General features: G+C 27.5%; 1 protein-coding gene across 4 annotated transcripts in view; it reads right to left on the reverse strand.

Moving 5' to 3' along the window:
- Positions 1–6,565, reverse strand: part of LOC107441901 (Krueppel-like factor 6) — a 145,576-nt gene extending 139,011 nt beyond the window's left edge. Inside the window, exon 1 of one of the 4 annotated variants that reach the window (XM_087159774.1) lies at positions 6,370–6,565. Coding sequence is in view for 1 of the 4 variants with exons in the window: in XM_043044044.3 (XP_042899978.1) it covers positions 6,370–6,471 (102 nt within the window). In the remaining 3 variants the exon portion in view is untranslated. The remainder of the gene's footprint in view (positions 1–6,369) is intronic. The other 3 variants (XM_087159775.1, XM_043044044.3, XM_087159776.1) reach the window with 3 other exon arrangements.
- Positions 6,566–17,299: the final 10,734 nt, after the last annotated feature.

The following is a 17,299-nucleotide window of genomic DNA, read 5'->3' on the forward strand; positions in this document are numbered from 1 at the left end:
AGCATCAACTGATAACGTTTCTATTAATAATCTTGAAACCGAGGCATGACTAATGTTTCCATAATATTATATTTCGTCTAACTTCTTCAAATGGTAATATTAGATCAAACCAAACAAAGAAATTTAAGACTATTTAATGTTTGGAATCTCGTCCAATTTATATTCCTTTTCGGACTAACACGAAACACTAAACAGCTGTAGGGGGGAGATTTTTAAGAGGGGAAAAGTAGCAAAACAGACATTCTTAACATTTGGCAAAAGTCCAAGAGAATTGCACAACCAATCCAAATGAGAATGACATACATATCAAAGTATGGGATGTCACAGGGACGAAAAGGAGGACCCTCTGTGGATGACATTTCAGGAAATAGGAAGCAAGGAGGACATTTTAGAAGGGGAGGAATATGAGTTGGTCCATCAATCTGTCTATTCAACCCAATGGAAAGTCTTTCACTAAGCAGTACACTATAAGATATTGCTTTTAAATGGACGGCATGGTTAAAATATTGAGGATGAGTCATCACCCATATAAATTCATTCCACTGACCTTTTATGATCTTGTTTTTCTCAATTTGGAGAGACTGACACGTCCTTGAACAATAGACGAAATAAATACATCCAACTTGTCAGTTGGAAGTGGTCAGGCACCTCGTGATAAAAAATGGTCAATCAGAAATACCAATCGATCAAATGTCTACAACAATATTAATCTTATCTTGAATATAAATGCAATAGTTTAGAGAACAAGATCGTATATTTCAAAGCGCACACTAATAAAAATACGATTTTTAAGGATTTTTGGATAGAATCATTTCACTTTATTAATTGTCACCTTTCACACGTGTGATAAATTCAGCCAAACGTGACAAAAATATTCAGTGGATTTTTCAATCGCACAAAACATTAACTCGTCGACGATATCAGTTAAACAAAAAAAAACAAAAAGATATTTAACAAATTTGAAAGTACATATTGACACTTGTAAGTCAGCGAGATTACTTGAGCTCACAGTGCCCTCTCAGTTAAATGGGGGTTTTACCATGGTCTTTTTTAACATCAAAGAAACTGACAGTTACAAACACACCATATTAACAAAACAAAAAAAATTAAAAAATCGGTATTGATTTCGAAAGCTTTAAATATCATATGAAATAAACTGGCATGTTAAAATTTAAAGTAACATGTATTTCATTAAAATTGAAAAGAAATTTCTAATACTTATCTAAAATAATTATAAGCTAATGAAGAGACTTGTCGAATTTTTAGTTTAAAAAAATAATAAAACTAAGGAATAAATACATTTTTTATTAAGCATCTACAGTTTTCACGTCTCTTTAGTCTGTTATCATAAGATGACCTTGGAAAAGGATTTCTTTTATGACTAACGTCGAATGATAAAGTCACTTAAACCGTTTTAGAAGTTAAAGTACACTCGCCTTTAGAAGTTTCAGCATATCTCAAGACGTTTTAATTCCCTACCAATGAATTATTTCATTCAAGAATTTATAAATAAATATGTAACTAAAAACAGAGAAATTTATTCTACTCTTTGCAGTTTATGGTTAAGAGTAGTGATATTTTTAAATAGAATGATATCTTTGTGATATTTAAATAGAATATTTTTAAACCCATATTAATATAATATGATACTGGCCATAGCCATGACTTTAATAATTTGTAAACAAAGTCTTAGTCGGCATTTCTATGGCTGCTTTTACATGTTAAATACGTTGTGCACTGAATGTAAATTCAAATTCAGACCATGCAGAGAAGATTAGTTGTATGTCCTTGCGTGGATCAGTGAACCGAGAATGGTAAAAATGAATATAAATATAATGAAAAAAGTAATTACAAATACATTTCGGGTAAAAAACTAATATTTAATTTATATAAAAAACCAAAAATTTATTTAATACCTTTATATTAACTACGTTTAAATGTAAAAAATAGTTCTTTTCAATAAAAAACATTTTATAAATTTAAAAGTTAGTATTCATCAATTGATAGCATCAGGGGTCTGTCCAGACATTATGTGAAAGGTCCGTTTTTCGTGAAATTGTGAAAAAATTACTCACATTCTTTCAAACAGGGTCCGCTTTTATGAATTTGTGCAAATAGGGTCCGTTTTTGCAACAAAAAAAAACTTTTTCAAGGAGTTTTTAAATTGTAAAGACATACAAGATTATGCTCAACACTGTAAAATTATAATTAAAAAAATTAAATTTTAAAAAATAAACAACAATTGCTGCTTCTGAATTAGAGATGCAACATACAAATATTTGGTATTTAGCCTAATACTGCTGAACGCAGAATATTAATTTCGGACGAATAATGGAAGAATCATCTGTCGAAGACAAAACTTAATTCGTTTACATCCATCTTTCTTGTTTTCTGCCCTGGAAAGGGTTTATTCAATTAACAAAACAATAATGAAGATAAACAAATGTGTAAAGGGTCCGATTAAAAGAAAAATCATTTTGTGAAGGGTCCGCTTTTAAGTTAAAATATTTTGTGAAGGGTCCGTTTTTAAGTTAAAATATTTTGTGAAGGGTCCGTTTTTATGAAAAGATATTTTGTGAAGGGTCCGTTAACGGACCCAAATTTCTTTTAAACAGACCCTTGAGCATAGAAATAAAATTACAAAAATTATATATATATATATATATATATATATATATATGTATGTATAATCGAAAACAAAACTTACTACATTAATCAAACGAGTTTTTAGAAAAAATAGGCCTAAGTTTCCGAAAAATTATTATTTTTTAAATAAAGTTTGGCCGGTTAATTATCATAAAACGATGTATTTAATTAACATTAAAAGTTTAAAAACACATTTTTAATGAGCACTACTTCCTTAGAATCGTACTAATTTTAAAATAAACAAGTAAATAATTACACATCTTATAACTGGCATCTTTTAATAAAGATATTTTTCCAGAACTAGAACTGCATGAAAAAGAATTTAAGTATAAGAAAAAAATTACGAAATGTAAGTAAAAGAATACTGATAGGAATTATTATAAAACAATTTTCTTCAAAAAGAAACTAAAATGAATTTGAAAACATCGACACAGTATTAAAAAGCTTTAAAAAACATAAATTAAAAAAATCAATTTTTTAAGTAACCAAGCAAACAGGAAGAAAAAAACGCTTTTTCAATTTTTCTTTTTAAAAGCATACAAACATATTAAAAATTTATGTAATTGATTATTATTTTAAATATTTTAGAAATTGTTTAACATTTATTTTTAAAATAATTTTTAATTCAGATATTATATCAAAATTCCATATAATTTGCAGAGATTTTTATTTAAAAAAAATAGCCATTAAAAAGGGATACTGACTAAAGGATGTGACTGATTAATGTAAATCAAATTTTTAAGTTTCGCCAAAAAGAAATACAGACAGAACCAAAAAAATTGTGAAAAAATTGTTTTCACATAAGTTCACGCAAGCATATGAAGATATTTAAAAAATTACATAAATTAAAAAGTAAACAAAAAAAAACTTTCGATAATAGATTAAAATAGAATAAAGAATGAATAGTCTCATGGCATTACACGTGTTTCGACCACAGTAGAATAATTCTAGTTTTCTCTGCAGTAGCGATATTTGAAATAAATCAAATTTAAGAAAAATATGTTCAAATAATAAATTCTTTGGTTCTTTATTTTGAAATTTATACTTATTAATTTTTCAAAACATTATAACTATAAAGATATGCTTAAATAATGATTAGATATTCAGTAAAATAGTTAGTAAAAATAATGATAGCAAATTATTTTATTTACTTTTTTGAATCAGTTAAAGATAAATTAATTTTTAAAGCCAGATAATTTACTTATGTTCGGATTGGTTTTCAAAATATCACTGCACAATTTTTATAGAGTAATTAAAATACCTACCAGTAATAATTCTATTAAATATTTCCGCATACAAAAACGGAATTTTGAAAAACAATTAAGCAAAATAATGATGAAATTATATGAATTCATTTAAACTAAAACTAGTATAAAATAATTATGAACTTGAAATATTTATAAATGATGTAATAAGACTTAATAATAATATATAATTATTTCAAAATCTAAAGTTATAAAGCAATACAATTAATTATGTACAAAATTCAATTATTATCTAAAAGTCAATTTGAAATATATTTTATATTTTAAAAATAGCTTTTATTAAACAATACATAGCAAAAATAACAAAGAAAAAATTAACTTAAGCTAAAATTACTATACAAAAATTACTATAAATATAAAATATAATCGTATAAAATAGTTTTAGCGAAATAATAAAATAAATGGAAGATTAATAATAATTTATAATAAAGTCAGTAATGAATTATTAATATAAAACTTCTCCATATCAATAAACGAGTTATAATAATTAAGCAGTAATGTAAATAATATGTCTATGTTAATATTATATTAAAATATTACGCTGTAATTGAATCAGTTATAGTAGTTTATGTGTGTGTGTAAAGAGGAAAGCAAATAAACGTCTAGAAAATATTAATAAAAATATTTATAGAATTTATATAAAAATAAGAAGACTGGCTATCAAATTTTTTTTAAGCATCTTAACAATATTAAATTTACTGCAGTGAAAGTTTGCCATTCATTAGTTTAAGAAGCCGGTTAAAATGGAAGAATCAATTCAATAAATAAATAAATAATCACACAGCACGTGACTCGCCTCCGTAAGAGGAAGTTGTGAATTTTCTTGTTTTTCCCCCAGCACCGGTGGCGGTTAGATTTAAAATTTATCCTTTTAAGTAGGAAAATTAACCGAAATGTCTGGGAATGACATGCAATCGAGATTAATTTTAACTATTCTTATAAATTTTTTTCAGTTAATGGTGGTTACATTTGGCTAAGTGTACACACCAAGAAAAATTTTTTCACAATCCTTTATTTAAGTCAAAAATAAACAAACATTCAAGCAAAATTATCATTCTAAACTTATATAAAATTAACTAACTATTTAACCAAGGTCACGAGGATCGACACTAATTACTTAGGCGGTATTGCATTGCATTTAATTAACAAACTTAACATTTCTAGATATTTTATATCATTAACAAATTATTTTAAAGATTTATTAAACATCAAACAGTGATATATATGTTTCAATTTTAACTTAAATTATACACAAAATATTGGGGGGAAAACTCTCCAGAATTTTAATTAACGCTTAAATAGATTATTTTTTTTAACATTTATTGAAGAGAATCTCGCTTAAAATTCAAACTGAATAGAGCAAGAGCAGTATATCAGAAAAAAATTGCAGTTTCTTTTCATCTCTCTGTAGCAAAATGATACAAATTACGTACAATTTTTTAAAAAAAATCTCAGCAATATTTATGCCGCATGGATCAAGATAAAACAAATTACATTTAATCTGTGCGAAGCATAAGAATCAAATCTACATTCTAAATATTCCAAAAAGATCCTACATAACATCTAATCCGTAATGAGCAAAAAGTATGAAACTCCATTCTATATGTTCGAATAAATTACGAATAAAATTTAATCTTTATGAATGAAAGACGATTCAAATTGGTTTCGATTTGTCTGTATGAATCGGAATAATCCAAATTAAATTGAATCTGTTTCAATCATTGAGATCACCATGAGGATCAAACTAATTTTATCGAAATTCTTCCAGCATCTATGGATTATGGGTGATCTAAATTAAATCCTTTCTCATTCAAGAGAACCCCTTTTAGAGATATCACTGAATGATCAAATGAAATTCACGAAGTATACTTTCGATTCGATGGCAAAGTATTAGAGCAAAATGCAACCCTTTTTGTAATAAAAATGCCTTGCCGCGATGATTGAATTATGTGGATATTTTAACCGGTAACAATCATTCCTACATCTTTGCATTCAGATTTAAAGAAAGATACACAATATTAAATCAAAGAAACCATTTAATGAGCCTATCTAAAATAGCAAGTTATATTTCCAAAAGAACTATAGCCTATGATTATTTTACTCGAAAGATTACAAATAGAATAAATGAACAGCAATATTTTCTTGATTAGAATAACAGAAAAAGGTCTGTTTATTGAGCAGGTGCAGAGGATGAAAGATATTCACGTGAAATATGTTAATTATGTTATTAAGCGCTGCGTAAAATTCTCCTTCATGAAGCAGAATTATCGGAATCCAATCATCTTTTGGAAAGCTTCATTACTGTATGAATTAAAGTTAGCGTGAACACTTAGTTTTCAAGAGAGTATGCGGGAGCTCTGGTGCGCGCGCCAACCTCCCCCGCTCTTGCACTTTCAGTTAGCCGGTGAACTCTTGTAGGTACTCTTAAAAATAGGGGGGATTAAAAGAGGTTCATTACCTGCTGCCATCGGTCCTCAAGTGATAGCTGTGCGTTATAATACCCTGTTTCATGGACGGACTGCAATTCACTGAAAATGCTGTGTCGAGGATAGAAATCCATAGTAGATTAGCAGCGTCCGCTCATCGCGTACTAAACACTTATGAGGCAGTGATCAGAAATTCGTTGAAACGCTGCCGCTCAGTGGAATGATGGTAGGGTTGCCATTTTCTGATCACCGCCAACAAAGAACGCCAAAATTTTCAAAAGTGGCGCCGCATCGTCTAGTCTCATCCGAGCTCTCTTTTTTTTCTCCCCTCTCCTTTTCTATTTTCCAAAAGGAGATTTTTTTTTTTTGTTACTTAGTTTTCTCTTCGCTTTTTTTTCTCTCCCTACTTTTAAACAAATGCATTTTATTTCAGATTCTTGACTAGCTATGAAACTTTAAACAATTGTTTATCGTTGTTGTTTTTATCTTACGAATTTACTGAAAACTAATTTCGATCAAGGAGATATTTCTAAAAAAGTATTTATTTATTTATGATTTTTTTTTTTTTTATGTAATATAAATTCTTTGTTTTCTCTGTAATTATAGTTTATTTACGTTCAAAGAAAAATTCTTCGGATAAATGCTTTTTTTTTTTTTTCGTTGAACAAGAAATTTAACTTAATATTTACGGGCATCGGAAAGCTTTCTAAAGATTATTGAACAGTAGTAAAAATACAATGAGAAAACAGAACCAGACTCGGGCTCTTAGTCTGATAAGTTGAAAATATTGTAATATGTCTGAAATAATATGTGTGCAGAGTTTTCATTATCAACAAAGAAATTTAGTAATTTTACTTAATGCAAAAATTTTTTAATTGGAAGTTTCTTTATAATTTTGAAGTCATGAAAAGATGTAGAATGATGAGTTTTAACCATAATTATTGTGAATTTAAATAAAAGGTCCTTCAATGCGAATTTCGTGTCATGAAGTTTAATGGTCTAGTGAGCTTTAAGAGCTCAAAATGAACTTCGAATGTCTTTCATATCGAACAACTTTCTTTCTAAAATGCTTTGTATAACTTCAAGATATTATTCCAGAAAGGTTTCAGATTCATGTATATTTAAAAAAATTTCGAAAAACTTACTGATAATATTGGATGGCAATGTAATAGCATTCAGATAAATCTCAGCACCAAAAACTAGACAAGCATCCAAAAGTTATCCAGCTAAAAAATTACCAACTTCATTACCGAATCTTAATAAGGTTTATCAAATTAATCATTAAAATCATGACATGTTAATAGTATGTAAAGATGACATTGTTAATTTAGTCAGAAGCATAATAGGCAGTATTGAATTTTTTTATAAGTTTTAAAATGAAATTTGAAGAAATTACTACTTGTAAAGGCACTCGAGATATAAATAATTATCGAAAAAGCATTTAAATAAAAACCTACATTTTTAAAATTTACTTGAAATGTGTATATGTTTAAGAATTACGGATGGAAAAAAATTAACCTTCAAAATACCACTCTTTTTCTCTCTTTTTCCTTTTTTTTTTTTTTTTTTTTTTTTTTTTTTTGAAATAAGTGATTATAACTTTCAAATTTTGTTCAACTTAGCATTCATTTTAACTATTCTCTACATAAATTAAAAATTTTTATCTGTCTGAATATACAAGATATACTTAGACAATATACTTAAAAGACAACTGTTTTAGAAATCTTTATGTACTAGATTATTTTTTTCTTTTCTTTTTAACTAATTATTGTTATTGTTATTTTTTACTTCAAATTGTTATTTTTATTTGTATTACTTTGTTATTAACTGTAATATTTAATTATTATCTATATTACTTTATTATTTTTACGTATAGATTTTTGTTGTTGTTATTCCTTATTTTTGTCTTAAGTGCTTTTCGACTAGAATTTTTTTTATTTATTTTATTTCAAAATCTGATTTTGTAAAGGAGCTTTTTTTTCCTATAAAGTATTCTTTTTAAATTGAATTATTTCGGCATTTTATCTTTAAAGTGTTATTTTCAATTGAATTATTAGTTATTTTTAAACTTTAAGCTATTGTTTTGTTTTGTTTTAAAATTATTTGCTTTTTTTACTGAATAGATTTCTTAGAGAATAGAACAATTCATTATTCTTGCAAAAGAAAGTGCTATTTTTTAACAAAGTACGAAACAAGATACACTTTGAGATATCAATAATTCCGCAGCAGTATTTTGCAGTTTCTGGAAATTTTGAAAGCTAATTTCAACATAAATCATATCGAAAATGGGAAAATAGATTTTCCCTATACTTTAATGGAAGAAAATGATGGGAAACAAGCCTGTACAGTATTTCATTGTTTATTTTGAGAATATACAGCATTCCTTTAATGCTTACATTTATGTGCAAGGTATTTGGAATCATAAAATGCACAGATAAGAAATTTTTATTCGTTTGTTTTGATTCACAAAAGGCAATTACGATCTGAAGGTTAAATCAGAAAATTGTATGTTTTTTCCCCCTCAGAAGATGCTTAAAAAAAACGCAAAAAATAAGAAAACGTTTCTAAGTGATTTAAAGTACTCAAAGTGTCAAAACAAACGACAAAGTAAGTCAATTTTTTAAAAAAAAAAAATCGAATTTACTACTTGGTAGCAGAAACCCTCCAAAATGGCACCGGGTGCTGCAGAATATTTTTATCTGCAGGTCTGCAGATTCAGGCAATTGCAGATTATTTTGTTCCAACTTTCTTTATATTTTTAAGAAGCAAGCAAACAAATAGCTTAAAATTGTTGAGACCCCTTTTTTAAAACATCCCTAAACATACTTGATTAAAAACTTCATCCGCTTCAAAAATATATGAATTGGAAATTCACAATCAACGTGTTTCAAGCGCTCAAAGACAGGCGCCTATTTTCAAGACTTGCCAGGCGTTAATGAGAAGAAGTAAAAGTGTTTTTTAAACAATTTACATTTCAAATCCTTTTTGTTTCTTTCTCCTTCACGCCTGGCAAATCTTGAAAATGGGCTCCTGTTTTTGAGAGATTCAAACATGTTGACTGCTAATTTCCAATTCGTATATTTTTGAAGCGATTGAAGTTTTTATTTAAGTTATATCTTACCGCTTCAGTTTCTTGGGATTTTTTATTTAATCTCTAAACTTTTTTCGAATCAAAATTGAAATGAATTTAAAGGACATCACAGAGAATGAAAAGTAAAGATGCTTTTTTTCTTCTGTTACTTTGTCACAGGTTTAACTGTGTAAGGATTTTATGCATTTTTTTCAGTATCATAACATACAATTAAACTTAAATTTAAACAACATGAAGTTTTCGTGTAAAGTTTTTACGGACCTTATATTTGCAGATTTTACTAAATGTTTGGTAGTTTTTGATTTTGTACTGTAATAATCTCTGTATGACGGCGTTAGGGTCGCAGGCAAATTTGAATTTATGAAGATGCATTCAAGTTTTTTTATTTTTAAAATTTTATTTTTATTTATTTATTTTTTTAATAAATTTCAACAATTTTTCGTAGAACCATAGGCAAATAATAAATAGTAACATGGTGTATCAAAATCAGGGTTTATTTAATTGCTTCCTTTCTTAATTCTTTACTTGTTATAAGATAAACAGTCTAAATTGCTTGTCTTTTTATACTATTGTTACTACAATTGCTTAAATAGACTGGCAGAATTAAATGAGTTGAACGTTCCATCTGTTCATTTTACCCCTTTTGTTGTACTAATTTCCTTGAACTTACATAACCATAAAGCAAATTTTTTTCTTTTTTCTCAGAATATATTTTAAAGAATGACGCAACACTATGACATAACGTTGCGAAATGATTTAACGACAATTTAAAAATTTACTTATAAGTAAAAACAACAAGATAATTTTTTATTCTTCCACAATGCTCACCTGGGTTTCCACCGTCAATTCAGGCGTATTAGGGCAGATTTGTCGGTTACTCTTTCAGGGGCACCATATTAGGTGGGTAAACATTGCTTCCACGGTAAGGACAGATAGTACAGAGAATGAAATAACATCCATGCCTTGCCCGGTATTCGAACCCAGAACCTTTATGACGCAAAACCAGTTACTTGATCCCTCAACAGGTCAGACGCGGCAAATCCGAAAATTATAGTGCATTCAATTTTCTTATTAAACATTTTATTTCATTTTTCTTGATAAATTAGAACTATTTTTCTTAGAACATAGGTAAATAATAAATATTAACATGGTGAATCAAAAACAGGATTTATTTATTTACTTCTATTTCTTTCATTCTTTACTTGCTATAGGATAAACAGAGAATTTCCCAGTTTTTGTTACGACCAGGGTTTAAAAAGACTGGCAGAATTAAATGATTTGAACGTTCTTCTCATTTTACCCCTTTTGTAGTGTAATTTTCTTGAACTTATGTGACCTTAAAGTAAAATCTCAAAATGAAAACATGATTGCAATCTTGCTGTAGGACAAATGTTTAGAAGCCGTTGTCGGAGAATAATTAACATGTTTTCAGCTCTTAAAAAAATGCTTTAAAATTTCAAAACAACTTTATAAAGCAAGTGTTTTCTATAGAAAGGTCATTTAGAATTCATTTTCAACTAAAAAAATTTATTATAATTCTTTAAAACTGGTTTGAACTTCACAACCGAGATTAAAAACTTAAGTCGTGTCCGTATATATACGGGCTCGACATTACATATATGTAATAGAATTCAGAATGAACGTTGTAATTTAAAATTTATCCTAATTTGATATTTTAATAAAAAAAATTAATTTTATCTAATCGATTTTCCTTAAAAATTTTTGATACTAACAAGAATAAATAAGTAAATAAAAGATATTGTTTATCATGATTAAAAATAACTTACAATTCAAAATTTTTATACTATTATTAAATTTAATATTATGTCGCTGTAAACGTATTTATTTTATTGCATGGACGATTTTGATGCAAAATAACTTCTAATTCAAATTTTCTTCCACTATTAATAAATTTAATGCTGAGTAATTTATAAATATATTTAATTTATTGCGTTGATATTTTTGGGTCTTTTATTACATTTTTACCAATTTACTTTAGACAAATTCTCTTCAAATAGAAAGTACAAATGACGTCAAATGCATGAAAATTTTGCAATCAATCCCTATATGCGACGTCATTATTAAACACTTGTTACTTTATATCTTGAAATTATTGATCAGATGGTGTTTATATAAAAATATATTTAACCTAACGTTCAACGATAGTTCCTTTATTCAGAAATCATGAAATTTAAGATAGCCGGTGCACAAAAATCTTAAGAATTATGAGTTTTTTATTGCAAATTATGCAAGTAATTTCCTTGAAATTAATGGGAAAAAATTAAGTTTTTATTTCTCTTAGAATACCATGTAAGACTCGATCTTGCCTTTACCTCTAAAGATTAAGTGATTCTAAAACATAGAAAGCCTATTTCTCTTCTATTTTTTTTTTCATGCTTTTTTGGAACATATATATTTTAGGTGTTTTTCTTTAAATTTTCTTTTGGAATTTTTTTTTTAAAAAATTTCAGATTGTATTTCATAATTAAAACCAACAAAAAACAAGAAATTTTAACTTTAGAAAAATTTTTAGATTTTCAATCAAAATAAAAAAAAAGACAAGAAATTTACATAAAGTAAAAAAATGCCGAAGTAAATGCAAAGTATGGGCATCAAAATAAACCAAAAAATTTTGAAACATACTATTTTCAGTTCTATTAAAAATTCAAAATTATATAAAAATTAACTTACAAACTTTTTTAAAAATGGCGCATAAAAATTTTGTAAGCATTTTTTGGATAAGTTTATGAGAATTTACAATATTTAAATAATTCAAAACTGTGCATGCTCATTTTTTTTAGTATTTTAATTTTGTGTAGAACCGTCTAAATCAGGGTTTCTTAACCTGTGGTTCATGGACCCCTAAGGGGTCCATGAGTCATATTTTGGGGGTCCGCTAACTACTCCTAATTTTCAAAACGTTTGGAAGCGAGCAATGACAGCTTATAAAGCGAGCTATGACAGCTATAGTTCCGTTTGCTACAGTGTATCTTAGCGAAGCTGGATTTTCTACACTTGTAACAATAAATAAAAAAAAACCATCGAAATCGATTGAATGTTGAACATGATATGTGCCTTGCTTTGTCGAAAACCATCCCCCAATTCAATTTATCAATTAAGGAAAAGTAGCAGCAACCTTCACATTAAAAATTTGAATTTTAAAAATTTTGTATACTATTAAAATAATAAAATTAAATGTTTTCTAATAATGGATGGTTTTTGCAATTATTTTTTTTCATAGGGGAGTGGTCCGTGACTTCTTAAAAAATTTTAAAAGGGGTCCGTTATACCAAAAAGGTTAAGAAACACTGGTCTAAATAATGAACAATAAACAGACTTTGGAAAATCCATATCATAAAAAAAAGTTTAATATCTACAAATATCACAAACTGTTACTTATTTTTAAACAATACAAAATCTTGGTATTGGCTTTAAATAAATCGCTTTTGGTATTTAAGTTCAATGATTCGAAACATTCTTTTTTACATAGTTTCTTGCAATTCAATATTAAAGTACTGCTTGAGCTCATTGCATCTTTCAACTGCGTGCTCAGACGACAAAAATAAATAATTTTAAAAATATGATTCATCAATTTAATTGAATCCAGAAAACCATTTATACTTCGGTTTTGGAAGATAAGAGTTGAAAGCCTCTTTGGAGGGAGCAATTGTTATTTCTATTAAAAAATGAATGAACAAAATATTGCAGAGGGAAGGGGCCAAATAGATCACAAAATCTATCTCTTCAAAAAGATTAGATCTTGAATTTGTCTATGTGGGTGGTATTCAATTTTTCTTTATTTTATTTCTCAAGCCTCCCCCTCTCAATCACGAGGAAGATGAACTGGCAAGAGGATAATAAAAGCTTGCAGTGGTACGGTAAAAGAAACTTAGGTGGAGGTCGCACATATTAAAATAATTGTATTCTTCAAATTCGTTTTCGATGCAATGTTTTCCTGAAAATAATGCTATTTTGTGTGAAATTGTAACAGTATTCTTCTTTTCATAGGAAATAAACGAGTTTTTTCGAATAACGAATTTTTTGTTATGATTTTTTTTGTCGGAAATACTAGTTACAATTTAAAGTATTTGAGTCGGTAAGAAATTAATAAAACCATATTTTTGCAAATCAGTATAATATACTAAAAAAAAAATTTTTTTCTCCAAAAATTTATTCCATGTTTGTGAAATGTTTTTCTTACTTCTTCTAAATCTCTAAATATTCTTTACTTAAGTAAGTCAACAATTATGTTTCGAAAATCCTAATCAATCTTTTTTTGTAAATATAATTTTCACAAAATAGTATTAAATACCTTTTTCTGCAAAAAAGTATGAATTACAAAATTAAAATTTCTGCTGCCAAGATTCAATTGTGAGATTGTAAGTTATTATTTTATTTTTTAATTTATTCAAACTCGCCATTAATTATCTTTTGGAAATCTAATCAACTTCAGCAGAAGTAATTTTTGCGAAACAGTATAAAATGCTTTTTTTGAAGAACAACTGTCGATTATTTTTTATTTATACCATTTCTCTTTATTCAGTGGTACATTACAATTTTTTCTGAAAATCTAATTTTTTAAAAAGATTATAAAAAACGATATTAAATTTGCTGATGCTAAATTTAATTTCGATACTTTGAATGTTTTTTTCTCCTTCGTACTATTGTTTTTTTAATCTTTTTCCAAACTTGCTAACTAAGTTTATGTCATAGATAATTCTCTCCATATTTTATTCAGAGTGCAAATATCGATTTAAACGCTTATTATTGACTCACTTAATTCATAAATCAAAATTTTACAGAATAATTGTGGTTAAAGTGCATTAATAATTTGGGACATGTATAGAAGGAAAAATATCACAATAAATTTAAAAAAAGAAGGAAGAAAAAAATAATCGAAGATTAAAAAGGGCATTATTTTCATCATGCAGCTCTGTAATTATGTATACGCTGTCAAACCTTCATACCCCTAATGTTAAATAATAGCAATATCGACGAATATTTTCCAAAAATTGATAATACTTAGAAGTTATTTATAGTTCTTTAGGAACTTTTCTAAACAAAACTCTTACTTAAAATTACGGACACTGGGGTTCCACCACTTATAAAGAAATATAGAGCCACCTAATGAAAAGAAATCTCTTTTTAATCTTTGGTGACAAATTGCTGACGTAAAATATCCTCAGTGGTTGATGGATCATGAGTTAGACTCCCTTTGCTGTCGAGCTAACAGTGGGAGGTTTTAATGGTTTTCCTTCCCATGTAACGTAAATAAGGGTTAGTTCCATCAAAAGTTTTAATACAGAAGTTATTTTGTCCCAGTGCTTGATACAGGAATTCCCCAGTCTTCTAGGTTCGGTTCAAAATTACAAGGCGGCGGAGTTGAATATTGATAGATCGTAAACTCAGTACTGGTTCTGCTGTTCAACGCCTTTTATGAAATAAAACAAATTACTTACAAGGATCCAAGCTTAATTTTTTTAAATAATTAATATGCTTCTCTTTAAACATAACTAGAGCATTTAAAAAAATTGAGGTAAGATTTTTTTATTTTATGAAATTTTCCTTTGGTTTCGCAAAAAAAGGGATTCTTGAAAAAAAAAATCCTCACAATTGAATAGATAATATAATTTAGATGAAGTTTTGAAAAAAAGCTATCAGTTAAATAATCTAAATAATATAAGAATTGTGTCCGGCGAAGTTTTCGGATCAATAGTTTCAAAGAAAATGTCTATTTATTTATTTTGGCATTTTCAGTTTCGAAATAAAGCCATCTAAATTAACACGTAGCAGAGTCAACGAGTAGCTAAGAGTAATTATAAAAACATTAAATACACTTGGCAGCTAGAATAGAAATACAATTGTTTTAGAATCGTTAGAATATGCACTTGGTGAAAACGTGAACAATATAAGAATTGTGTCCGCCAAAGTTTTCGGATCAATTGTTTTAGAGAAAATGTCTATTTATTTATTTTGACATTTTCAATTTGGAAGTAAAGGCATCTAAATTCACACGTAGCTGTGTCAACGAGTTGCTAGGAGTAATTATAAAATCATTAAATAGCCTTGATGCAGCAAGAATAAAAGTAAAATTGTTTTAGAAACGTTAGAACATGCACTTAGTGAAAACGTAAATATGCGTTTTCAATCGGAAAACGTGAAAAATGTTTATAATTTCTTATAGCAATTATTATGTCGTGGCATAAACTTCTTATAAAAAAAAATTTAATTTTTTTTTTATAAAAAGTGACTTTACTTTACTAGTGATTTTACTTTAGCTAAAATAATAAGGCATGTATTACACGCTGTTATTTTTAAAAAAACTGCTATTCATAGATCTAATATTCGTTATAATTATGAATCATACTTATCTAAAGAGAATTCGACAAAGACGATTTCATTATCTACGAAAATTAATAAAAAGAAAATAAGTCTATTTTCGAGAAATGAGTAACAAAATGCAACAGAAATATCATGGTTTGGAATGCCTACTGAATGTTTATTTTAGATAGCAATTCACAGTTGCGAAAATGTCAATAACTCGTTAGATTGCATAGATGTATTTACACGAAGCGAGTCACGTTTGCCGGTTCGCGCTTGCCGTAACTGAAATTAGTTCAATTGTAGTAACACTGAGTAAACGTAAAACGGAACTCGGGCGATAAAAGAGGCGCAGTTTTAAAATCCCACGCAGCCAAGAGATGTGTATATTGGCAGGGCTAAAGAGAATACAAGGGCTAGTTCACTCCGCTCGTAGAGCTGAAGCTACGATTTCCCACCTCATGACGTCACTGTGTCCACAGATCTCGGAGATCGCAAGCAAAGATATGATAACTTTGCATCTTTCTCTTGGTAAAAATAAGTTAGACTTTTTCTGGTTATTAGCCTTCAAACTTGACGTAATTAACACATTATTTCCGTTCATAAACATAGTTCAAAAAAACTTTCTTTGTTATTATATTAAAATAAATACCATTTTTAACTTATGAAAATGTTTTGCTAGTTGGTGAAAATGACACGATAAATACTTTATTTTAAAAAGTTCAGTTTTAACTTTAACTATTAAGAAAAATGAAGGCATATATCGACACTTTTTTATCTACATATTCTTTTATAACGATAAGTTAAATTTAGAATCCCTGATTTTAAAATATGTCGTTAATAGCAATTTGTTCATACTTAATCATTAGGAAACATCAACCTTAAACGCTAATTACTGAAACAAAATAATAATTTAGGTTCATAATGACATTAGAAATTTTACAATTGTTTATAGACATTTAAATTTACGATGATATAATTTATAGATATTTAAATTGAAGAGAATATAATTTTTAAAAAAAATCATAAATATTTAGAATAACTACATTAAAAAATATGTTAGGAAATTAGGAGAATTTCAACTATATATTTTATTTATACTTTTTACTTACATTTTAATTTTCTTTGACTTTATCCATTTTTTAATTCTTTTCACCTGCCTTTCTTTATGAAGTAACGAGGCGGTTTCTATTTAGATAATGAATTTTTATAAAAGTTCTTTACGACAGAATAAACGTATTGCTGTTTTATATTAACTGTGTCATTTCGGAATCCATTCTTTACATAGTTGTTCATTTACTTTAGGGAACTCGCGAAAAATTATACTTTTTCCTTTTGTTTTTGTATCAGAATTTTTGCAAGTTGCAATCGCGCAAACTGGCATTTCGATAATAGTTTTAAATTCTTGTAAATTCACTGCAAAAACTGAAGAAAGTAATTATAGAAAATAACAAATGTATTAGAATATCTCGCAAAGAGAAATGATCCAATAATAGTTAGAGCTAGTAAGGCCAAACGCTCCGTTCTTGAAGTAAAAGTGCGAGCTTTGC

Source organism: Parasteatoda tepidariorum, chromosome 3 (assembly GCF_982258835.1).
Source record: "Parasteatoda tepidariorum strain Cologne lab strain chromosome 3, Ptep-v5.0, whole genome shotgun sequence".
NCBI lineage: Eukaryota > Metazoa > Arthropoda > Arachnida > Araneae > Theridiidae > Parasteatoda > Parasteatoda tepidariorum.